Source organism: Lampris incognitus, chromosome 5 (assembly GCF_029633865.1).
Source record: "Lampris incognitus isolate fLamInc1 chromosome 5, fLamInc1.hap2, whole genome shotgun sequence".
NCBI lineage: Eukaryota > Metazoa > Chordata > Actinopteri > Lampriformes > Lampridae > Lampris > Lampris incognitus.
Window position 1 is genome coordinate 57883354 of NC_079215.1, and position 24875 is coordinate 57908228.

Here is a 24875-nt window from a genome sequence, read left to right on the forward strand (position 1 = left end):
TCATATGTTGAATGTGGATGAGAGAGCAATGGGCTCTGAAATACAAAACTAAACATTATCCAGTGTTTACTTAGTTTTAATTAAATGTTTGATATGGCTTAGTATAGTACTGTGTCGGATGACCTTGTGGATCAGTCCTCTAGCTCTAAAATATGCACGGTACTGCAGGACTATCTTGCCGGTATTACACCGAAACCCGTGACTGTCAGAAATTGTGACGGGTATGTAGACACTTTCTACGTGTTCAGGATCACATTCATTTCAACTGGAACTGGGATTTGTGGTATGAAAACCAACTATTGTGACCAATACGTGACCCCCAAATCCACCAAAACTGAAGACATTAAGGATGACCACTTTAAGTCTAACGTGAGAATGTGTTTTTTCTTTTTTGGATTTTTTTCCTCTTCCTTTTTCTCCCCAATTGTATCCAGCCAATTACCCCGGTCTTCTGAGTCGTCCCGGTCGATGCTCCACCCCCTCTGCTGATCCAGAGAGAGCTGCAGACTACCATATGCCATTCTTTTCGCCTGACGGTGTGGAGTTTCACCAGGGGGATGTAGTGCATGGGAGGATCACGCTATTTCCCCCAGTCCCCCCCCCCCCAAAAAAAAAAAAACAAAAAAAAAAACAGGCGCCCTGAATGACCAGAGGAGGTGCTAGTGCAGCGACCAGGACACATACTCACATCCGACTTCCCACCCACAGATACGGGTGGGAACCACCAGTTGGCGTGGTGGGACCACCACGCCAACTGAACGCCTCGGAATTTGAACTGAGAATTTATGGTTGAGAAAATGTGGGTTTTGGGAGAGAACATTTTAACTCTTGGACATTTTTTTTGTGCCAACAATAGTCATACCTGGTTGTGTAGGTGCCATGTCTGGTAGTCTGCCTCCGTACACCTTCTGTTGAAAATGGACCTGAAATCTATCTTGACCAGCTGCCACTCGGAACGATGACTGACATGGCCAAATATCCTGGAAAATAACCAAAATATGTCTTTACTTGTACATGCACAACACTTCACTGATAATGATAAAGCAAATTGACTGTAGGGGACAGTACTTTGAGGTAAGAATGGAACCTGGATGTCAGGATGGCTGCACGTCTGGTGTAATACTGACAACATGCCTCCCCGTACAACAAAATTATTGTGCCCTGGACCCGTCCTACACCCGACACATGGAATGATGGCAGTTGGGCGGTCTGCTCCTGTTTGCCAGACCTGGGCCAGAACCAAGCCATAGCAATGCCGCATGTGCCACACATTTGCCAAAGGTGGCCCATATTTGTTTTGTGATTGCTATTTTTTTTGTTATAAATGTATTTCTAGTTTTTCCCCTTAGCCCACCCGATTAACCCAATGGCATATGGCTGGAACTCTTGTCGAATAACTCCCCTGGCTCATGTTTCCACAGGAAGGAGATAGTCGTAACACCAGCTTCCCTCAAACTCGTGTCGGCTGCTCTCGCTATTTTACACGCTGAAGCCTCGCGTGGATTGTATTACCTTCAGGCCGCGAAGGAGACGTAGGGAGAATGCTTTCGTTTGCTTGGCTGCAGGCACCCGGATGGGCCAGGGGGGTCGCTGGAGAACGACGAGTCCCCGCACACTACACCGATCTACACCCACTATCCCTCGGGTAAGGGTGGCCTAATGAATGCCTTACCCGTGGACGCTCTGGCTGTGACCGGTTACGGCGAGTCTGGGATACGAACCTCCCAGCCACATGACGAGCGGATTGCAAGAATGGCGGTTCATTCCACTCGGCCATCAGAGCGGTCTTGTTTTGTGATATTTGGGCCATATTCACCACTTACCACACGGGGGCCACTTCAGGGTCACATCCATATTACATGTTGCCGAGAGCACCGCATTTTTACCAAAAAAAGGCCCACATATGATTTGGCATATTTGGGCCATATTTGCTATTATACATGTGGGCCACTTCAGGCTCACATCCATTTTGTCAGGGCCAGAAGAAGGCCATCAGTGCCACATCATTGTGGCCCATGTCTGGATGCTATGTAGGTCTGACTAGGTGTGGAGGGGTCTTAGCCACAGAATGTGTAAGTTTCTCTTCAAGAGGAGCAGGTTTTACAGTATGAATACCAATAATTTGCAGTGATTAGATAGAAACAATCCAAGGTTATGCGACTAACCAGATAAATATTCCAGCTCAGCTTACACTGAGTGGGCGATTTTCTCTGCACTGACCCTCTCACCAGTCACACCAAAACAGATTTATCACAATCAAGCTGTCAATTAGCTTCCCAGGCGCCAGACCCTGACAGCCACTTACTGTAAAAATGAGTACAAATTGAGAAGAAAATAATGCATGATGGTCTCATGAGGACTAATGGTGCGTCTGCTACAAGAGTGCATCCGTTCTCCAGAACAGGCTTTTTTTCCTCAGCGAAAAACCTCCCGATAGTTCCTTAACTCCGTACCTCTCTTCATCACCACTCCCACACCGGCGTGCTCATCTACATCATAGTAACCCCGGCAGGCCAGAAAGGGAAGTGGGTAATTTTCACACCCTTCCCCTCTCCTCCGACTCTCTCTGACTGTGCCTTGTCATTCTCGTGGTGCTACAAAGACCACAAAGCCGAACGCCAGTCTGTCATTTGTGGCAGGTATCATGAAACATTCATGTAATGACTGTGGAACCCTCCTGGTGACATATCCTGGGGTCTTACCGCACGTTTCTGCTGCAGTGAGGGAATAATGGTGTGTCACACTGCGAGCATGCACTCCAGCTCTAGGCTGCTGTAAAATAATATATGAGACAGACAAAAGGGGACTTCGTAAATCTATATTCTGAGGGTGCTCCATGAGACAGTAAATCCTACTGCCACTTTTTAATGCCACCGAGTTTTGGGAGCCCAACTTTCTTGTGCGTTTTTTTTTCTTCCTGGTGTGGTTTTGTTTCATTCTTCGCCGTTTTCCTTCATATTCTTCAGGTGGACAGTCGCCACGTGGTCTCCGGCTGTCCGAGCACGGATCTTGACTCATCGTGATCTGGATCTGATGTAGGGTAAAACCACGACACATACCTGCTCGTTCACGAGAGACAAACATGCAGTGGGACATGTTGACTAGCACGCCTGGGTATAAATGCATGGCGCGTTGGCCTAGAGGCAGAATCCTGCACATGTGCACTCAGCATGCATGCACACAAACACACACACACACACATGCAGGTATACATGTGCACGCATAGCATGTGAACACAAACATGCAGTCTACTCATTTTAAATGTGATGTGACTGACAATTATTCTGGCAAATCTGTTTTTTTTGGGGGGGGGGGGGATTTTGCCCATTTTCTCCCCCAATTGTATCCAGACCCATTACCCCACTCTTCCAAGCCATCCCGGTCACTGCTCCACCCCCTCTGCTGATCCGGGTAGGGCTGCAGACTACCACATGCTTCCTCCGATACATGTGGAGTTGTCAGCCGCTTCTTTTCACCTGACAGTGAGGAGTTTTGCCAGGGGGGATCATGCTATTCCCCTCAGTCCCCCCTGAACAGGTACCCCCGACCGACCAGAGGAGGCGCTACTGCAGCGACCAGGACACATACCTCCATCCGGCTTCCCACCCGCAGACACGGCCAATTGTGTCCGCAGAGATGCCCGATCAAGCCGGAGGTAACACGGGGATTCAAACCGGCGATCCCCATAATGGTAGGCAACAGAACAGACCGCCACGCTACCCGGACGGCCTTTTCTGGCAAATCTTTGTCACGTACGTCATGATAAGCGTTTCCTCCCCTGGCTCTCCGAGCACCCCGTCCACAAATAGAGGCGAGCTGGTGAAGCTGTATTTGTTCCACTGCTGACCTTCGTCGAAGCTCAACCTGGGGAGGAAGATACGGTACGGCTTAAAACCCTGAGCCAACACCAATGCCCCCAACTGCACAACAAATTGCCCTGAGAGAGAGAAGACAGCTCTTCTTAAGACAACCTAAATTCATATTCCACCACAGCATGCTCTGCAAGTGCTGAGGAGTGAGAGGTCGACTCATTAAAATGGTAGAATTCAATGAAAAAATGTGGGAAAAATATCCTTCCGAGTTCATAAGGTTAGATGATAGCACCCTCTCTAAGATGTACTAGCTTGCCTTCAACTCAGATGAGCATGTAGAGCTTGCTCTGCAGGAATGAGTCATGTTGTGGCATGTGGCGTCTCAGTCAATGACTCACCAGAGGTGCCGGATGGGAAGCGGAGTGTGTCTTATCCCCACCAGAGCCCCTCCCTGGTCCAGGTACAACACGGCATACTCCTCATCAAATATCTGCAGAGACAGAGGAGAGAACACGTAGGAGAGGTAGAGCGCCTCGGGGGGGGGGGGGGGGGCACATTGCTTATTTCTATTTCATTTTTCAGTATCGCCATGATTTTCCCTCCAAAGTTAACACTAATAGTCTACAAACACAAACACGCAGACACCAAATCACGCCTTCAGTTAGTCTTCTGACAAGTACGACAGCTGAGAGCATCTCCTGCTAATACATTACAACACCACACAAATCAACATGACGCACACAAACACACACACACACACACCCCGGTTACACTACGCCACCACAATTCCCTCTTTATTTACGTTCCCCAGTAAGACACAAGGCCTATAAATTCAATTCTCCGGCGCCTACAGGGGATGAGGCTGATGGGGGCCACCCGCAGGCGTCATACACGCTGACTGAATCAGATTACTTCTCACATCTCATTTGATTATCGTCTACTAACACAGCGGCTGGTGTGCGGAGATTAAAAAGCCTGTGATAAAAATCAGTGTATCGATGATGAGGAGGACAAGAGAGGGAAAAAAAGACGAGGGTTATATTTCAAACGGGATGTCGCTGGTTCCATCGGTTTATTGCAACCCTTTAGTAAGGGAGGAGGGCTGCCTTTGTTGGCCTATCTAAAAGAGAAGAATTTGAAGTTATTTCATGGTTTATGAGGGGGGGGGGGAACACGAGTTTTCCCTTTGTGGTGTTTTAAACAACCGAACCAGAACCAACTTCAATATTGGTTTCTGTGTGTTTGGAATAATAGGAAACAATAACAGAAGAAAAAAAAACTATCAGTGAATTTCTGAGAAGGACCATGTGTATATTTTTAGGGTTAGGATTAAGGAGAACCACCCCTAATTCCTACATGTTTATTTCTATATGAATTTTCTCAGATTGATTGTTCTTGAGTAGAAAGAAATTACAATACACATAAGACGTTTACATGAAATATATATACACATAATATAAATGTATATAAACACAATCTTGGAAAGTGAGAGGACGCCTGAGGAGTGGAGAAGAAGTATACTGGTACTGAGTTTCAAGAACAAGGGCAATGTGCAGAACTGCAGCAACTACAGAGGTATAAAGTTGATCAGCCACAGCATGAAGATATGGAAAGAGTAATAGAAGCTAGGTTAAGAGGAGAGGTGATGATCAGCGAGCAGCAGTATGGTTTCATGCCACGAAAGAGCACCACAGATGCGATGTTTGCTTTGAGAATGTTGATGGAGAAGTATAGAGAAGGTCAGAAGGCATTACATTGTGTTTTTGTGGATTTAGAGAAAGCATATGACAGGGTGCCGAGAGAGGAGGTGAGGTACTGTATGAGGAAGTCGGGAGTGGCAGAGAAGTATGTAGGAGTGGCGAGGGGAGTGTGACAGTGGTGAGGTGTGCGGTTGGAATGACAGATGGGTTCAAGGTGGAGGTCGGATTACATCAAGGATCGGCTCTGAGCCCTTTCTTGTTTGCAATGGTGATGGACAGGTTGACAGACGGGATCAGGCAGGAGTCTCTGTGGACTATGATGTTCGCGGATGACATTGTGATTTGTAGCGAGAGTAGGGTGCAGGTGGAGGAGAGCCTGGAGAGGTGGAGGTATGCACTGAAGAGAAGAGGAATGAAAGTCAGTAGGAGCAAGATGGAATACCTATTCGTGAATGAGAGGGAGGACAATGGAATGGTGAGGATGCAAGGAGTAGAGGTGACGAAGGCATTTGAGTTTAACTACTTGGAGTCAACTGTTCAAAGTAACGGGGAGTGCGGAAGAGAGGTGTAGAAGAGAGTGCAGGCAGGGTGGAGTGGGTGGAGAAGAGTGTCAGCAGTGATTGTCACAGAAGGGTGCCAGCAAGTGTTAAAGGGAAGGTTTACAAGACGGTTGTGAGACCAGCTATGTTATATGGTTTGGAGATGGTGGCACTGATGAAAAGACAGGAGGTGGAGCTGGAGGTGGCAGAGTTGAGGATGCTAAGATTTTCTTTGGGAGTGATGAAGAAGGACAGGATTAGGAGCAATTATATTAGAGGGACAGCTCAGGTTGGACAGTTTGGAGACAAAGCAAGAGAGGCAAGATTGAGATAGTTTGGACATGTGTGGAGGAGAGATGCTGGGTATGTTGGGAGAAGGATGCTGAATATGGAGCTGCCAGGGAAGAGGTAAAGAGGAAGGCCAAAGAGGAGGTCTATGGATGTGGTGAGAGAGGACATGCAGGTGGCTGGCGCAACAGAGGAAGATGCAGAGGACAGGAACAGATGGAAACGGATGACCCACTGTGGTGGTCCCTAATGGGAGCATCAGAACTGGACCTTGGAGCAATGGAAGAAGGTGGCCTGGTCTGATAAATCATGTTTTTTTTTAACATCATATGGATGGATGGGTGCATGTGTGTTTTTTACCTGGGGAAGAGATGGCACCAGGATGCACTATGGGAAAAAGGCAAGCCAGCGGAGGCAATGTGATGCTCTGGGCAATGTTCTGCTGGGAAACTTGGGTCCTGGCATTTATGTGGATTTTTGGTTTGACATGTGCCACCTATCTAAAAATTGTTGCACACCAAGTACACCCCTTCACAGCAACGGTATTCCCTGATGGCAGTGACCTCTTTCAGCAGGATAATGCACCCTGCCACACTTGAAAAATTGAGCAGGAATGGTTTGAGTTCAAGATATTGCCTTGGCCTCCAAATTCTCCAGATCTCAATCTGATCAAGAATCTGTGGAATGTGCTGGAAAAACAACTACAATCCATGGAGACCCTGCCGCGCAACTTTCAGGACTTGAAGGATCTGCTGCTAATGTTTTGATTTCAGATACCGGAGGACACCTTCAGAGGTCTTGTGGAGTCCATGCCTTGATGGCTCAGAGCTGTTTTGGAAGCACAACGGGGAACCTACCCAATATTGGGCAGGTGGTTTTAATGTTTTGGCTGATCGGTGTATGTATATATACACACCGATCATTAAGGTGGGTTCTCCATGGATCGGACTTGTTTTTTCAGCACGACCCAGAGATGCTTGATCAGATTAATATCTGGGGGATTTGGAGGCCAAGGCAACACCTTGAACTCTTTGTCTTGTTCCTCAAGCCATTCCTGAACCATGTGTGCAGTGTGGTGGGTGCATTATTTTGCTGTAAGAGGCCACTGCCATCAGGGAATACTGTTGCCATGAAGGGGTGTACTTGGTCTCCAACAATGTTTAGGTAGGTGGTATGTGTCAAAGTAATATCCACATGAATACCAGGACCCAAGGTTTCCCAGCAGAACATAGCCTAGAACATCTCACTGCCTCTGGGGGCTTGCCTTCTTCCCATAGTGCATTCTGGTGCCACCTCTTCCCCAGGTAAACAACACACATGCACCTGATGATGTAAAAGAAAACGTGATTTATCAGACCAGGCCACCTTCTTTCATTGCTCAATGATCCAGTTTTAGCACTCACGTACCCATTGTAGGCACTTTTAGTGGTGGACAGGGGTCATCGTGGACACTCTGACCTGTCTGCAGCTACACAGCCCCATATGCAGCAAAGCTGTGATGCACTGTATGTTCTGACACCTGTCTATCATTGCCCGCATTAACCTTTTTAGCAATTTGAGCTACAGTAGCTCTTCTATGGGATCGGATCAGATGGGCTAGCTTTCACTTCCCATGCAAATCAGTGAGCCTTGGGCGCCCATGACCCTGCCACCGTTTCAGCAGTTTTCCTGCCTTGAACAACTTTTGGCAGGTACTGACCATTGCATACTGGGAACACCCCCCACAAGACCTGCTGTTTTGGAGATGCAGTGACCCAGTCATCTAGCCGTCACAATTCGGCCCCTGTCAAAGTTGTTCAGATCCTTAGACTTGCTTCAACACATCGACTCCAAGAACTGACTGTTCACTTGCTGCCATGTCACTTGTTGCTAAAGCAGGCTTTTGTTTTGGACACATGAGAATTTCTATCCTGTGTAATTAAATTTTTATTAGCAACCCACAAAGTTATATAAAAGCCTGTTTGACCAGTAAAGCAAACACTGATTCAAATGTCATTGCAATATCACTACATCTAGTGCTATGAATGTGCGTGTATATGGTAGGTGAGTCCAGTTTCTATCCCCGGCCTCTGGATATTCATTGACCAACAGCAAAATATCCAATGAGAAACACAATTATGAAGGTTACACTGAAAACTCTCACCTGCCTCCATGTATTACCCGCGTCTGAGGTTATGAACACACTCACGTTGTGTGTGGCTAACTCTGAACCAATGGAGCCTGTAGAGAAAGAGAGTGAGTTGACATCATAAAAGGAAGGCGGTAAGAGAAGTGTTTAGGATGAGAGGTCAAACCACTAGCAAGCCACAACACTTCCTTGTAAGCAAAAGAAAATCCGCAATACAGGGCATATTTGCAGACTACACAATATGACATTAATGCCCCACACCAGAATATTTATCCATATATGTTTTCTTTTATCATAACCGCTTTTACCTTTGATGTACACCCACAATGTATTTTGCACACATCCAAACATGGGTCCATTTTACCTCAGTGTTTGTACACAGTACGATCATCGTCTCTAGTCCATCTCAATACAAAGAACTGCATCAGGTTGTCCCATACTGTAAGTTCTTAATTTAAAAAGTGAAAGTGTAACTTCTCCCCCAGGTCTGAGCCTAACTCCACCCACCGCATAATTTTGAAAAATGCTAAGAAGTGGCCAAGGGGCTGAAGGGGGGGGGGGCAGGAGCATGGGCAGGAGTAGCTGGGGAGATCTGCGAGAAGGTCCCAGAGCGAGTCGCCAGCTTGGCACTGCACACCGCCGTACCCAGTCTCCTCCACCGGCCCACTTTCTGGCACAGCGTCATTCACCACCCTGCAAAGATGCCCCGATCACTGCGATGTGGATTCACTGTGGGCAGAAGGGGGCCCCACAGGACAGCTGTGGCTTTCCAGCGACGGAGAGAAACTTCTACAGCCGCCAAAAGCACAAGTCTGAACCATTGTGCCGAAATTGAAAATGATTAAATAACATAACTATAACTAACTATGAATTGAGCGAAATTCCAAAGGTTGCTAGAAAATGTTATAATGTCACAAGGTTAAGGAGGAGGGAAGAGAAATGGGGTAGGGGTAATTCTGAAGGAAGAGTGTGTCAATAGTGTGTTGGAGGTGAAGAGCATGTTGGATAGAGTGATGAGTATGAAGCTGGAAGTTGAAAGTGTGTTGATGAATGTTATCAGCGCATATGCCCCGCAAGTTGGGTGTGAGATGGAAGAGAAAGAAGAATTCTGGAGTGAGTTGAAGTGGTGGAGAGGGTACCCAAGGAGGAGAGAGTGGTGATTGGAGCGGACTTCAATGGGCAAGTTGGTGAAGGGAACAGAGGTGATGAGGAGGTGATGGGTAGGTATGGCGTCAAGGAGAGAAATGTGGAAGGACAGATGGTGGTGGATTTTGTGAAAAGGTGCAAATGGCTGTGGTGAATACATATTTCAAGAAGAGGGAGGAACACAGGGTAATGTATAAGAGTGGAGGAAAGTGTACACAGGTGGACTATATCTTATGCAGGAGGCACGAGCTGAAAAGGATTGGAGACTGCGAGGTGGTGACAGGGGAGAACGTAGCAAGGCAGCATCAGACGGTGGTCTGTAGGATGACTTTGGAGACCAATGACAGGAAGGGAGTGAAGGCAGAGCTAAGGATCAAATGGTGGAAGTTGAAGAAGGAAGACTGTTGTTTGGAGTTCAGGGAGGAGTTAAGACAGTCACTGGGTGGTAGTGAAGAGTTGCTGGATGGCTGGGCAACCACTGCAGAAATGGTGAGGAAGACAGCTAGGAAGGTACTTGGTGTGTCATCAGGACAAAGGAAGAAAGACAAGGAGACGTGGTGGTGGAATTAGGAAGCCGAGAGAAGAGGTATGGTATTGTATGAGGTCAGGAGTGTCAGAGAAGTACGTAGGAGCGGTGCAGGATATGTATGAGGGCAGTGTGACAGTGGTCAGGTGTGTGGCAGGAAGGACGGATGAGTTCAAGGTGGAGGTGGGATTACATCAAGGTCCGGCCCGGAGCCCTTTCTTGTTTGCAATGGTGATGGACAGGTTGACCGACGGCATCGGGCAGGAGTCTCTGTGGACTCTGATGTTTGTGAATGACATTGTGATCTGTAGTGCGAGTAGGGTGAAGGTTGAGGAGAGCCTGAAGAGGTGGAGGTATGCACTGGAGAGAAGAGGAATGAAAGTCAGTAGGAGCAAGACTGAATACATATGCATGAAGGAGAGGGTGGATAGCATATTGGTGAGGATGCAAGGAATAGAGGTGACGAAGGCATATGAGTTTAAATACTTGGGGTCAACTGTCCAAAGTAATGGGGAGTGCAGAAGAGAGGTGCGGAGAGTACAGGAAGGGTGGAGTGGATGGAGAAGAGGGTCAGGAGTGTTTTAATTTATGTTTCATCGCCATACAGTCATATCATTCAGTTTACAGCTCAAAAAACACATTTAAGTGTTTAGCACCTCTTTAAAGTAAATCAGTTTTTAAACTGAGCCTTGAGAATTGAATATTGAGCTTTTGAATTAACACATTTCTTTGCAAAGCAAAGCCAGTGGTGGAGCAACAGTGGTTCAACATTCAGCACATTATTGTACAACAACTGCAGATTGGCACTGTAATCATCATACAGTACAATGCTACTTGGACCATCTGCCAACAATAATTATAATAATTATACAACTATTTCAGATTTCTTTTATTAATCTGCCAGTAACTCTGACCATGGAGAGACTGATGCCTTTTGCAATGGTATGGAGAGAGCTAAAATTGCCTCCTTTTAGTCTGTAATTGGCACCAGGTGGTTTAACATATGAGGCTAGAATCCCAAGTGTTTTTCTGAAGGCATGGCTGCGCCCTTTCAGTAAAATCAAGTTTCCTGTTTTAAGATGTGTGCTCTGGGATTAAGGACCAGTTTTAAGCTTGGGCCTACATATTTCAAGATGAGCCAACTTGTTTCAAGTAACGGAATAATCATACTCCACTAGTATTAAGTAGTTTCCACTTAAATTAGTGATTCGATTTCTTGTTCCTTTTTCAGTGTGCTAAAATTAAGAATGCAAAAAAATTGAGTTAATAATTATTTGCTTCATTTGCATATTTTTCAACTCCAAGAATTTGGTAGTAATCTTTACAGCTCTTGATTTTTTTGACAGCATCCAGCTGCTCTGACGTGTATGGTTTAGCGTTGGCTGTGTCTGGGGCACCCTCCCCCGACGCGGTGGTGTAGCGGTCTAAGCATCGGCTTTGTGTTGATGCAGTTCCCCACTGGCGATCAGGGTTCACGCCCCAGTCTCGTCAGATCTGACCACGGCCGGACTCGATGAAGCAGCAATAATTGGCAATGCTGTCTTCGGAAGGGGGGCGGAGTCGGCTTGTGTTCATCACATGAATGCGTCTCTGTGTGTGTGGGAAAAAAGCAGTGTTTCGGCCTGGATTCGCCTTGTCACGAAAGTGGCGAGGCGTCTCATTCGAGACTGCTGGCCGGAGATATTTAGTTGGCAAACATATGCAGTATGAGGGTGGGTGTTTGAACTAAAATAGGGATCGATTGGCCACTAAATTGGGAGAAAAAGGGAAAAATCAGAAATAAATAATAAAAAAAAATTATTTGCTAATATTCAGTGTATTTCACTTATTACTGTGCTGTAGCAAGTCTGATCTTAAGTAATTTGATCTAAAATCCAGCATTTTCTTCTTATTTCAAGCCTTTGAACACTCATCCGAGCCTACTTATTTCTAGACTGGAACCAACTTATTTTAAGATTTCTTGTCAAGTAAAATTATCTTGCTGCATGGACAGATAATTTCACTAGTATTCAGTACTTTCCCCCTCAAATTCAGTGTTTAGTTCTCATATTTAAGATCATATTTTTTGCAGTGACGTGTGCCACCAGGGTCTAGTCAGGTTTAAACTCAGAATATCTGAGATCAGGCTCTGAAAGAGCAAATGCTACTTGATGAGGTGAAATCAAACGCACAATTTGAATATAAACTAACAACAACCAAGTTCTTCACACCCTAATGCCTGGTCCAGTATTTCCTTAGCTTCTGCTTTATTTAAACATGTTCTTTGGAGTCTTTTCAAATGGAAAGTAAATAGACCTCGTAAATTTTCTCACCTGTAAACCTGAGTCCTGTTCCATCTATTAAGTAATACAAAGGTCCAGACATCCATGCTGGCAGTTCAGCTGTAGTGTAGCCTTGAAACCTGAGGTGTAAACTAATCTGTTATTGACTGTGTGACTGCAGCAGGCCAGGAAGCAAATATCACAGGGGTGAAAAGTCAGCTGCGGAAGGCCCAAGGGTGTCCTATTCCACCAACATATCTTTGTTTTATTTCTTCCAACATCGATGAGTGCCTTCTCTTGCTCTCCTCTGCTCTTGGAATGAGTGGTACGCCACAACAGCAGGGATGTTGGGCCGGGTCTCTGCTATGTGACTTGCTCTTGCTCATATGTTAGCTGACACATGCGTGCCTATAGAAAGCCTGCACTACTGAAAGTGGGGCAATGATTGAGGGAAAATCAAGCAAACATGGAAAAGACTAAGCTCTTGACCACATGTACACGGATATTTTTCTAAACAGATATTTCCCCCCTCCGTTTTAAAAAGCAATCCTGTCCACATGACCTTCATTTTTCAAATTATCTCACGAGAACGGAAAAACAACTACAAACCCTGGGCCAGTAGGTGACTTTGGAATAATTTCAAATGAATGCTGCTCTAGTTTTCACCTCAGGGGGGAGCTGCCTGAGAGGGAGTTTCACGCTAGGTAGCGTAGAAAGCTGCCATCTTGCTTCAGACGCTGGCGAGCAGGACTGAAAAACACAGGGAACACTGTCTCTCCTCGCCATTCCACTTTGCCCCTGTTCCTAACAGGCTGGTGAATTAACATTCTGGTGTAATGGTTTGTGAATACATCAAACAAGTTAGCCGTTGATTTTGGTGTAAAAAGAAAGAAGTGTGACTTAAATATGTCGAATGAGGCGGCACGCTGGCGCAGTGGTTAGCGCGGTCGTCTCACAGCAAAGAGGTTCTGGGTTCGAGCCCCGGGGTAGTCCAACCTTGGTGGTCATACCGGGTCGTCCTCTGTGTGGAGTTTGCATGTTCTCCCTGTGTCTGCGTGGGTTTCCTCTGGGTACTCCGGTTCCCTCCCACAGTCCAAAGACATGTAGGTCAGGTGAATTGGCTGTACAAAATTGTCTGTGTGTGTGTGTGTGTGTGTGTGTGTGTGTGTGTGTGTGTGTGTGTGTGTGTGTGTGTGTGTGCGTGTGTGTTGGCCTGGCGGCCTGTCCAGGGTGTCTCCCCGCCTGCCGCCCAATGACTGCTGGGATAGGCTCCAGCATCCCTGTGACCCTGAGAGCAAGATAAGCAGTTTGGATAATGGATGGATGGATGGCTCCTGGTCATATCTAAAAAGGGGTGCACAGGTAACCACCATGGCAGCAGTCATTGAGAGTGTGTTTTTGGTGTGATATTAGTGTGTAAATATTCGCTGTTCACTGTGATGTCAATTTAGGTTTTCTGTCCATAGCTTAGCATGCTGGTTAGCTAGCACGCCAAACGCTAGTTAGTATTATGTTTTAATTGTTTAATTTAATTTAGTTGTTTGAATAAAGGATGCTGACGAGCAGAACTGAAGAACACAGCAAGCACTGTCCCTCCTTGTCATTTCTCTTCTCCTCTGGTTCCAACAAGCTGTCCACAACTGTTACCTGTTCATGGTACCCCAACCCCCTGGGACCTGTAACACATCTATCAAATACCAGAGAAGAACATTCTGGACATGCATAGTGAGCTTATTTTCTTTTGGCGGGAGTGACTTAAAAACAAAAACAGTTGTAGTCATATTGGGTGTAGCAGACGACTTTGAATGCCGGTGAAGCAATTAAGAGGTCTGCGAGCCCATCGAGTCCCAATGATCGGGCTCAGGTCAGACTCAGACGCATTTAACTTCCCATACACCTGCAGAGCACACATAGGCCACAGTATGAAATCTTGTTTTAATTATTATATTGTAGTGAATTCAGGGGGCAGCCGGGAACACGAACGTGGGTCTCCTGCACCGGGGGCGACACAGTTAAAAAGTTGACCAAAGGATCTGACCTGTTAGCCAAGGGCTAGCATGTCTAGTCATCCGTGGTTGTTACATCACCCCCCTCCATTGGGACGCGCGTCCCCGCGCTTCAGCATATCAGGTCCCTCAGGGGGCAGCCGGGAACCGCCACAGCCGGGACACAAACCCGGGTCTCCCGCTGGGATACGCTCCAACATCCCTGTGACCCCGACAGCAGGATAAGCGGTTCTGATAATGGATGGACAAGTATGCGGCTTGACCAGACCATACCGGATCAGTCGAGGCCCGCATTAACAACGGCCAGCATTGGTGCCGTGCCCTCACAGGGTCCTGTTGGAAACTTTAAAACCTGCTGTGGCGCCCCCGGGAAAAACAGGGGAAAAGCTGCAAGAAGAAGAAGATATTTATCGTGTTTGATGCTTTATTACTTATTAGCTTTCAACCACTCGTCCAGCTATGTCATATTCATGGTTGTGTGGATGGTGAATATGGATATGAAACTATGTTACTATTCCAGAGTGGAATCTGCTGTCAGTGTGTCTTCGGTGGAGTTACACTTATGTTTTGTGTTGTCAGCACCTATCCATTTATATTCTGATTAATAGATCAGCATGTCCAAGCCAGTTTAAAAAGGGGCTTAGTGCCTGTGCAGATACTTCAAACCCGCCCTCAGCTTTTCCTCCTGGTTTCATGAACTTTATGACTGTTCTGTTTCCTTTTGATCACACTATTCCCCCCAGCCCCCCCCGACAAGGTGCCTCGACCGACCAGAGGAGGCCTGCGATTGTTTTGTTTTTTGAATGTCTTTTTAAAGCTTTGGTCTGTTTTGAATATGCCTCTGTTGTTGCATTTTTAATATTGTCTTAACATTTTTTTTTTTATTTCAAATGTGGAAATAAATTGATGCACATAAAAAGGAATTGATTTGACCTTTCAGCTACTACTACTACTAGTAGTACTATTACTACTACTACTACTACTTTCAGCTGCTCCCGTTAGGGGTCGCCACAGAGGATCATCCGTTTCCCACTCTTCCTGTCCTCTGCATCTTCCTCTGTCACACCAGCCACCTGCATGTCCTCCCTCACCACATCCATAAACCTCCTCTTTGGCCTTCCTCTTTTCCTCTTCCCTGGCAGATCCAAATTCCCAGAATTCCATTTAATGTTGCTTAAATTACGTAAGAAAACAATCATGGATTGTGGCTTCTAACAGTGTGACTTCTTATGTTTTTACATGTGTGTCTACTACTACTTACTATGTTTTTATATGTGTGTCTACTACTACTTACTATGTTTTTACATGTGTGTATACTACTACTTACTATGTTTTTACATGTGTGTATACTACGACTTACTATGTTTTTACATTTGTTCATAACCAACAAAATCAAAGTAATGGATTACAATTTAAATACCGTAATACATCAGATAAATGCTTGCCCATAAATATGTAAACTACAACATTTCCTGTGTGCTAGTTAAGATTTCACAGCACAGGACATGCTCGGCAAGCTACAAATAGGCAAGTTCGCCCAACCAAGAAACAAAGCCCCCCCCCCCATCGGGGCTTGGAGAGATATTTTTAACACTAACAGCAAGTAAAAAGTAATATTCTACCATAAAACATTCTCTCATGCTGCGTTAAAGACTTCTTCTTCTTTCAGCTCGTTCCCTGTTTCTCAGGGGGCGCCACAGCGGATTGTACAGTTTTCATCAGTACCCTGTGAGGGCAAAGCACCAATTGGTGGCCATTCTTAACCTGGGCCTCAGCCAATGCCTTATGGAGCCTCGATTGATCCGGTATGGTCTTGTCAATCCACATAATGGTTTGGCAGAATTTTACGTCGGATGCCCTTCCTGACACAACCACTAACCCTATGGACGGGGGTGCAGGTAAAGCGCTGGATGCCGCCCCAGTATTCATGCCTGTCACTATAATGCCGCTTTAAAGAGTAACTAAACCAAATAAAACATGCCAGGTGTAATGTAGGTGTGCTGGTACACCTACATCCAACACAGCCCTTATAAATGTTACCTGCTGCTATGTTTATCCTGCTATGCTAACACCACAGAGTACCAAGACCAGCCTGCCATGTTTTAATCTTTACATAGTTTATGGACATCATCAAACTCACTAAAATGGTCTAGAGTTTACTCTTTAGAGAGAGATTAGTGTTGATCGCGTGCATACACACATACACACAAACAAAAAATAGTAACTTCTCACCCACCCGATGCCACAATAATCCCAGGAGCCGAGTCTCTGCTGGCTATGTTACCAGATGTGTAAGGGTTGGCTGACACGTGGAGATGAAGGTGTAATGAGCAGTACGGCTGTCAAAAACAAAACAAACGTTCAGGTTATTGAGGTTTTGCAAATAAAATAAGATAACAAATGGTAAAATACTCATGTATTCAGGAGGTAATATATCTGATGTAAAGTGTAGGGGAAACACTCATGTCTTAAACATTGGTCTCTAGAAATGCCAATACTGGTTGACCACTGTAGAGGAAACACGGTAGCAAGAAAACTGCCCACATGAGGACAGTTGGGAAAACACGATAACAGAAGAGTTTGTTTAGAATCAACTAAATTTCCTTCAGGATCAATAAAGTATCTATCATCATCATCATCATCATCCATCATCAGGAACACCTCTGTAGTCACAGTGTTCCAACTCTTTTTAAGAAAGCATTGTCCAGGACGTTTCGCGGACATTTTCCGTGACTTTTGCTTGGATATGCATGGCAGCTGTTGTACACGTTACATTATTCAGTATTAACTGTAAATGGAGGTCTCAATAGTCTCTAAACGGACTGTGTAACCTTTAGCTGGTTACTGACCATATCGCCCCCACTTCAAACAAAATTTCTAGAAATATAAAATCTCAACTAAAAATTAACTTATTAATATGCAATACCAGCTGGTAAAAATGCAATTTTATAACCACGTTAGAAAATGTTCAATGGTTTGAAGAATATTTTGGGGACATTTGATCAATTTGATAATTTTCCAGATGTTTTCCATGACTGGAAAACTAGTCTACAATTTTCCAGGTTTTGCAAGGCACGTGGGAACCCTGAGCCGGTGTCAGACAAGAGCCATCTCTGGTTCCATCACTTGCCAAAGAGTACAGATTGACAGGGGAGGGAAGAGGGTTCATGAGAGTAAGATCAAGGGGTTTTCTGTCAACGAGACCCTCAACACATCCTCTAACCTGTGGTCACAAAGAGATCTAATCTCAACAGCATTTGTCTATGGTATTCTGACACTGACTTGATCCCTAGTGATGTGAATAATCATCATCATCATCGGTGGTCACTTGGGGTCGAGTATGACCATCCTCCCTCTGGGTCCCTCTGGGTCTTCAGGTGGGTGTAGAGGCTGATCCTGGAGCCGCATAATAGGAGGACGCCTGCGCAGGACAGCTTTTTACATAGAGTGGCTGGGGGGGGGGGGGGCGGCCAGAGTCCAATGCCATAGAGAACCAAGATGATTGAGGATCACCCTCTGTTGCAGCCTTCATCCGCCTTCACTGCCATCGTGACATGGAGACATCTTCCGCCAGTTCCACTGTTGAAGTCTTTGTAGGATCGCGCTTCATCTGGAACCTCCCGCTTCACTTATCCACCTTGGGTGACCCTACCAGGAGCCACCTTATCTACCATGGTCAGCTTGTCGTGATGGACCAGGGGATAATGGTTCACCATGACAAGGTGGTGAACCAGGAGATGATTTGAATAATCCAGTGTCTATCAGGATACATTTTGTGATTTAATGCCAGTTCCACCGTTGAGGTCTTTGTTGGATCGTGCTTCATCTGGAACCTCCCCCTTGACCTATCCGCCTTGGGTGACCCTACCAGGAGCCAAGCTCCGGATGGCGTAGCTCTTGGGATCATTGGTACACGCAAGCTTCTCCACCACGACAAGGCGGCAAACCAGGAGATGATTCGAATAATCCAGTGTCTATCAGGGTACATTTTGTGACTGACTATTGAGGATTAAGCGTTGATTGATTCTCTTTTGTTGTTTTTACTGAAGATTGATGTTGCTGCTCAATCCAGTCATTCCGCTCCTCCTTGAATGAGTATTAGGGTAGAGCCAACCAAAAGATCCCGCTTGGTTGTTAAATGTTATATTACTTTTCACTGTCCTGTAATTTATTAGTAAATGTACAGACATAATCTTTTCGGATTCTGGGGATACTCAAGAGACAGCCAAAATCAGAAGCTCAATTATTTTTTATGAGTAGCAAGATAAACTATCAGTAGTAACCAGTGTGTTAATGATGAAATATTACTAGAACCGACATTTGAAGACTCTGAGTCAAATGGCTAGAAGTTGTATGTACAATATAAGCCCACCTGATCGTAAATTTTATTGCAAGCCCGGCCTCCCCATTGGCTGGTCTGGCCGTTAATTTTGACTGGGTTAACCTTTACAGACACAATTCTCATTACGACCAAGAAAAATGTCAGCGATGCGAGCCACGTGGCAGTGGGCTGTTTTGAGGTTTATTAAAACTCTGACATTTCCTGACAAATAACTATATAATATGGGGGGAAGGCAGATCACGCCACTGAATCACGAATTTGTTCAACAAAAACAGGTGATGCTCATTATTATTATTTTTTGAACACACGGCTAAGAGAAGGCTTACTAATGCGGCCTGCTGTCGTCTGTGCTAATGTGTACTGCATCATCTTTTCTTGTCTGTCTCCGCAGCTGCTTCTCTATTCACAGACACGTCTGAACAGGGGGGGCAGTTAAAGCACTACTGCGGCAGATATGAACAGTAGTGTGATGCATTTGGAATATATTTTCATTTTGAGAAAGAACCAGTTTTTCAACTTTCACTTCTTTGTTTGGAGAAACGCTCAGGCTAGGGAGGTTTGTTGGAAAACAACATAAAAAAGCAAGTTGTCTGTCTCCCTGTCTGACACCTCTTCCTCTCCATCTCCTTAAATGGGAGGTCAGCTCATTGGACTGAATCAAAACGACTGACCTTTTAGCTCAACAACCTCAGAGCGTTCATCTTTGACGGGAGCTGCTCTTTCCGAGCACGGCTACCACTGCTGCCAGGATCAGTCAACTTCTGACGAGGCCTCTCTTTGACAGGAGCACGCACATATAGAAAATGTGTACAACAACACACACATACACACACCATCACATACACTCATACACTCACCAGCATGCAGTGGATGTTGACACCCCTCAAGTCTGTGCTTGGGGCTTGCAGCAACCTCCAGTTCCTCCCTCTGTTGTAGGTGATGTAGGTCTTAACCTGATTCTCAGTCTTTTTGTTGGCGAGGAACATCCCTTTTATCCCTGCCACCTAGGGAGAGGTGAAATGATATTGCTCTCACCTATGGATGTAAACAAATGTGGCTTTTGCACAACTTAGTGGTATTACATATTATATTGTTTCACCGCTGTAGAAATCCTTATACAATGAACGCACAATTCACGGGGATGGCAACACAGAAAGCCCTCCATACAGGCCTCCGTACATGCTCCTGTGTTGCCGGCTAAACTCATCACAGCTCTGCATGGTACAATGAGTGGGAAATTATTGTCGAGGGATTCAAAAGTAATCAACATGTGCCTTTAATCAATCAGACTTGTTCCTAAGAGACAGCTTGGGGATCCAGGTCTCTGGTGGTGGGCTGTCAGGTCTAACAGCGCCTTCTCTGCTGGCCCCATCCAAATCAAAATCGTAATTTGTTTTTCATAGTTAAATTTTAAGTGTGCCTGAACTGTGTCTAAATTCAATTACCTGTTCTCTCGCGGGGCTGAGCAGGGATTTCCACGTCATCTAAACACATCACAGCTCTGTGGACCAGCACTAGTTTGTGTTGCTAGCCTTTCCTTGAATCCTGAAGCTGCAAACTGATTACAACTTTGATTGACTGTATCATCAGCCAATCAAATCTTGATGTGCAGTGGCAGAACGCCCCAGAGCCCTGTGATGTGTCGGTGCTAGCCCCGATGTCGTCATCAGCTTTGAGCTCGAGCCTTTGGCGGGTTGTGAGTGAACTAAGCGCAATGGCCGCCACATTCACAGCTACTGACGAGCTTGTTGCCGATCTACTTTGTGTTTTTTGCGAATCTGGTCGGACGGGATTTATTGTATTTTTTTACATGTTCCCCCAAAACGGACTAAATTACTGGATGGATTTTGTGAGAGACGGCTGCCACGAGTCTCAAGTGAGGTGGAACTTCAACTCCGGGTTGGTGTGCACATGTTTCTTATTGAACTGAAAGCAGTGCACTGATAATATTGTGGCCATACTTTTTTTTGGGGGGGGGGGAATTTCCCCCTTTTTCTTCCCAGTTGTATCCGACCAATGACCCCACTCTTCCTAAATGTCTCCGTCGCTGCTCCATCCCCTCTGTCGATCCTGGGAGGGCTGCGGAATACCACACGCCTCCTCCGATACATGTGGAGTCGCCAGCCACTTGTTTTCACCTGACAGTGAGCAGTTCCGCCAGGGGGACGTAGCACGTGGGAGGATCATGCGATTCCCCCCCGGAACAGGCGCTCCGATCGACCAGAGGAGGCGCTAGCCCAGCTAGCAGGGAATGTTCCCACACATTGGCTAACATTCTGCTTGTTTTAAAGAAGATGTTTTCATCTAATGTTCAAAGAACATTTTAAGGATGTTTACCATTTGAATAATGTTCCTACAACGTTAAATGTTAACAACGGAAGAACGTTTCAGGTGCAACATTCTGAGGATGTTTTGGGGATGTTGTTGAGGTAAGAGATTCTAGAATGTTCCTCTATAAAAAAAAGTCCTGCAATGCTACATGATAACAAAGGAAGAACATTTGCAAAGCAACATTTTGAAAATGTTTTCAGGATTTTATTAAGGCCTGAAATTACAGCACGTTTTTTCTATAACACGTTCCCAGAATGTTGTCCTAGGAGGTTCAGTGGACGCAACGCAAACTTCCCGCTGAAAACACTGAGGGAACATCCTGAGATTTTTTTTTCCTAACATTGTCAGAACGTTTTTATAACAAAAAATTGCTTGCTGGGTAGTGCAGCGACCAGGACACATACCCACATCCAGCTTTCCACCCGCAGAAAGGGCCAGTTGCGACCCATCAGTTTAATTTCTTTTGTGCACAGTCATGACCGTGTGCTCAAGAACCTCCAGGGTTGCAGTGATTAAAAACCTTTGGAAAACGTTTGTTATGCCATCCCCGCTCCCTCTCTTCATTCACTCTGTAGCTCGCTCGACCAACGCTGCTCGCTGTCGCTGCATGCATGTGCACTGTTGACTTAGATCGGGCAGTGACAGTGTCCATTATGTGTTCAGGTGTGAGTGTTGAAGGTAAATAAGACATCGACCGTATTTCCCAAATCAGGAAATCCTTCACTGCTGATCTCAGCACAGGAGAACTGGAGGAACACTGGATGAACAGAAATTTTTCACCTCGCCGCCATGTTTGTTTAACTGACGTCATGAGGGGGATTAGACGCGGAGATGCCATAGACTCCAATGTCAAAACTCCGTTATAAAAATACAATTTCAGTCCGCGGTGGTGTAGCGGTCTAAGCATCGGCTTTGTGTCAATGCAGTTGCCCACCGGGGACCGGGGTTCGCGCCTCGGGCTCGTCAGATCGGACTGTGGCCGGACTCGATGAAGCAGCAATAATTGGCAACGCCGTCTTCGGGAGGGGGGCGGAGTCGGCTTGTGTTCGTCATGTGAATGCGTCTCTGTGTGTGTGTGGGAAAAAGCAGTGGTTCGGCCTGGAGTCGCCTTGTCACGAAAGTGCCGAGGCGACTCCTTCGGGACTGCTGGCAGGACAGATGCAGTTGGCGAACGCATACAGTACGAGGGTGGGAGTTTGAACTAAAACAGGGATCGATTGGTCACTAAATTGGGAGGAAAAAAGGGAAAAATCAGAAATAAATTGAAAAAAAATACAGTTTAAAATTGTAGGATTAATCACAGTCACACCTGGAAATCACCTCCGTAGTAATAAAACAAATGTCTCATACTGAGCAATGTTTTCTTACCCTTGTTTTTTTTTTTATTGATTTAGAATGAATGAAAGTAATTCGCCTACATTCATTTTATATCATGAAAACCTTGACGGTTAAACACATCTGACGGCCCACTACTGCCGGTCTCGGTTGTTAACAGTTGCGAACGGCAGCAACTCTCCCTCTTCAATAATTGACAGAAACTTCCATCTCACCTGGAGCCTGGAGCGGAGACTTAGCATACGCCACACTTTGGGTGGTGACCCCAATCAAGTGAGCGGATTTGATCACATCTCAAGGCCAAATGAAAGTGTGTGGACTCGGGCAGTGTCATTAACAACTTCATTTTTTTTTTTTAATACAGAGATATATTTTCATCCAACAAATGCCTCGTGCCAATATGTCCATCATAAAATCCATGTGAACCAGAGCTCCGTCGCCGTCATGCTTGCCCCAACCTCTTTACCAGGTGCATTTTGCGAACTAATATCTGCGGTTTTTTATCCAAGGAGGGACTAATCTCAGCCTCTAAAAAGAAAAATCTGTATCCCTGCCACAGTCCCCTGTAGCATTTGTTGATGTCAGCTGTTTGAGGCCACTTTGTATTCACACGGCACGCTTTGAAAACAGCACGCTTACAGCAGCAGCGTCTGCCCCCAAAACGGCCAAAAGTGCCAATGGTCTAACCTCTCCAATTCACGGCTCAGAAATATTGATCAGTGTTTCACAATAAGCCCGTGTACTAGACACTCCTCGGAGGCTTTCAGCTCAATGTTGTTAGAGAAATTTAGCCAAATGACAAACTGCAGCCTTGAAAGCAAGAGAAAAATATCTGTTTTTACTCTTTACAGTACTATGTATTATCACACAATGTTCCCTCTGGTGCTGACTGCCTCCTTTTAATGTTTAGAGATTAATAGTATGTATGTACAGAAAGATTCATAGACACACACACACACACACATGCACACACACACGCACAGATGAACAGACAACTAGGCCAGCAGATCCTGGACTTTAATGGAGTGCATCAACACGTGCCTATACCTCGTAAAGGTCAACCATGACATTGCCCTCTGGACCCATACTGCTGACTACGTTCTCCAGGGCCAGGGTGTAGTAGACTCCCGCCGTGTCCGACACGTACAGGTTGTAGGTTTCATTCTGGTTCCACTCCTGCACAGCCGCCACCACACGGTTCTCATCGGTACTGATCACGTGCAGGTCCTGGGGGAAAAAACAAGGGTGAAGACTGGAAGTTATGACTCGATGAGACTACCATGGCTGCTGGCTGGCACACTGTCTCTGAACAACCAGCTGCAGTCCAACATATTACAGCAGTTGTGTGGAAGAAAAGTCCTGCAGTTAGCTTTGGCAAAATGGTTTTAAATACACAAGTATTACTTCCCCCACACTCACATTTTATACAATACTATCACTCGTGTGTTTTAAACTGTATGAGACAATCTAACTGATTTCTTAATATCTGTTTTGCCAAAACAAACAGATAATTACAATATAATAAAAAAACATATGTTCAATGTACGGTATCTTAATGTGAAGATTAAGGTAATAATTGCTTTGGAACAACACTTTAAAAGTAACAATTCCAACAACGTTATGGTATCAAAGCTTGCACACACACACACACGCACACATATACACACACACACACACATATAGAGAGAGAGAGAGAGAGAGAGAGAGAGAGAGAGAGAGAGAGAGAGAGAGAGAGAGAGAGAGAGAGAGAGAGAGAGAGGAATAATAATAGAATAATAGAAGTCTAATAGTGAAATTAAGCAAATTTCTCTATTAGACTTAGAAGAGTTAATCTCCCACTTGAACTCTTCCACCTGTCAACTGGAGACCATCCCCACTAGATTTTTGAAAGAGGTATTTCACACTGTCGGCCCACACATTCTCTCCATTATCAACTGCTCACTGTCTACCGGTTTGTTCCCATCTGGTTTTAAACACGCAGTAGTCCTACCTCTCCTGAAGAAGCCTACTCTCGACCCTTTTGTTTTAAGCAATTTTAGACCAATTTCAAATCTACCTTTTTTATCCAAAATCTTAGAAATGTCTGTTGCTCCTCAACTTACCACACAAATGAATAGTTGTAGTATTTTTGAGTAATTTCAATCAGGATTCTGTACCCACCACAGCACAGAAACAGCTCTCATTAAAGTTATCAACGATTTATTGCTCACCGCTGACTCTGGTGCTTGCTCAATTTTAATTCTGCTTGACCTGAGTTCCACTTTTGATACGGTTGAACATGACATCCCTTTAAATCGCCTGGAAAACTATGTTGGCATTAAGGATACTGCTATCTGACAGATCTTTTTCTGTTACAATGGGAGAATTCTCCTCATCCCCAGCCCCCCCTCACATGTGGTGTCCCCCAGGGGTCAGTTCTTGGTCCATTATTATTTTCCACTTACATGGGTCAGATCATCTG

The 24875-nt window shown here is 45.4% G+C and overlaps 1 protein-coding gene across 1 annotated transcript in view; it reads right to left on the minus strand.

Annotated features, from left to right (window-relative positions):
* LOC130113060 (VPS10 domain-containing receptor SorCS1) overlaps window positions 1-24875 on the minus strand; it is a 316719-nt gene that overhangs the window by 58727 nt on the left and 233117 nt on the right. Inside the window, exons 9-15 of the mRNA XM_056280571.1 lie at window positions 23462-23641; window positions 19606-19752; window positions 16643-16745; window positions 8483-8559; window positions 4211-4302; window positions 3757-3864; window positions 863-980 (exon numbers count right to left, since the gene is read on the minus strand). Of these exons, the coding sequence (XP_056136546.1) occupies window positions 863-980; window positions 3757-3864; window positions 4211-4302; window positions 8483-8559; window positions 16643-16745; window positions 19606-19752; window positions 23462-23641 (825 nt within the window). The remainder of the gene's footprint in view (window positions 1-862; window positions 981-3756; window positions 3865-4210; window positions 4303-8482; window positions 8560-16642; window positions 16746-19605; window positions 19753-23461; window positions 23642-24875) is intronic.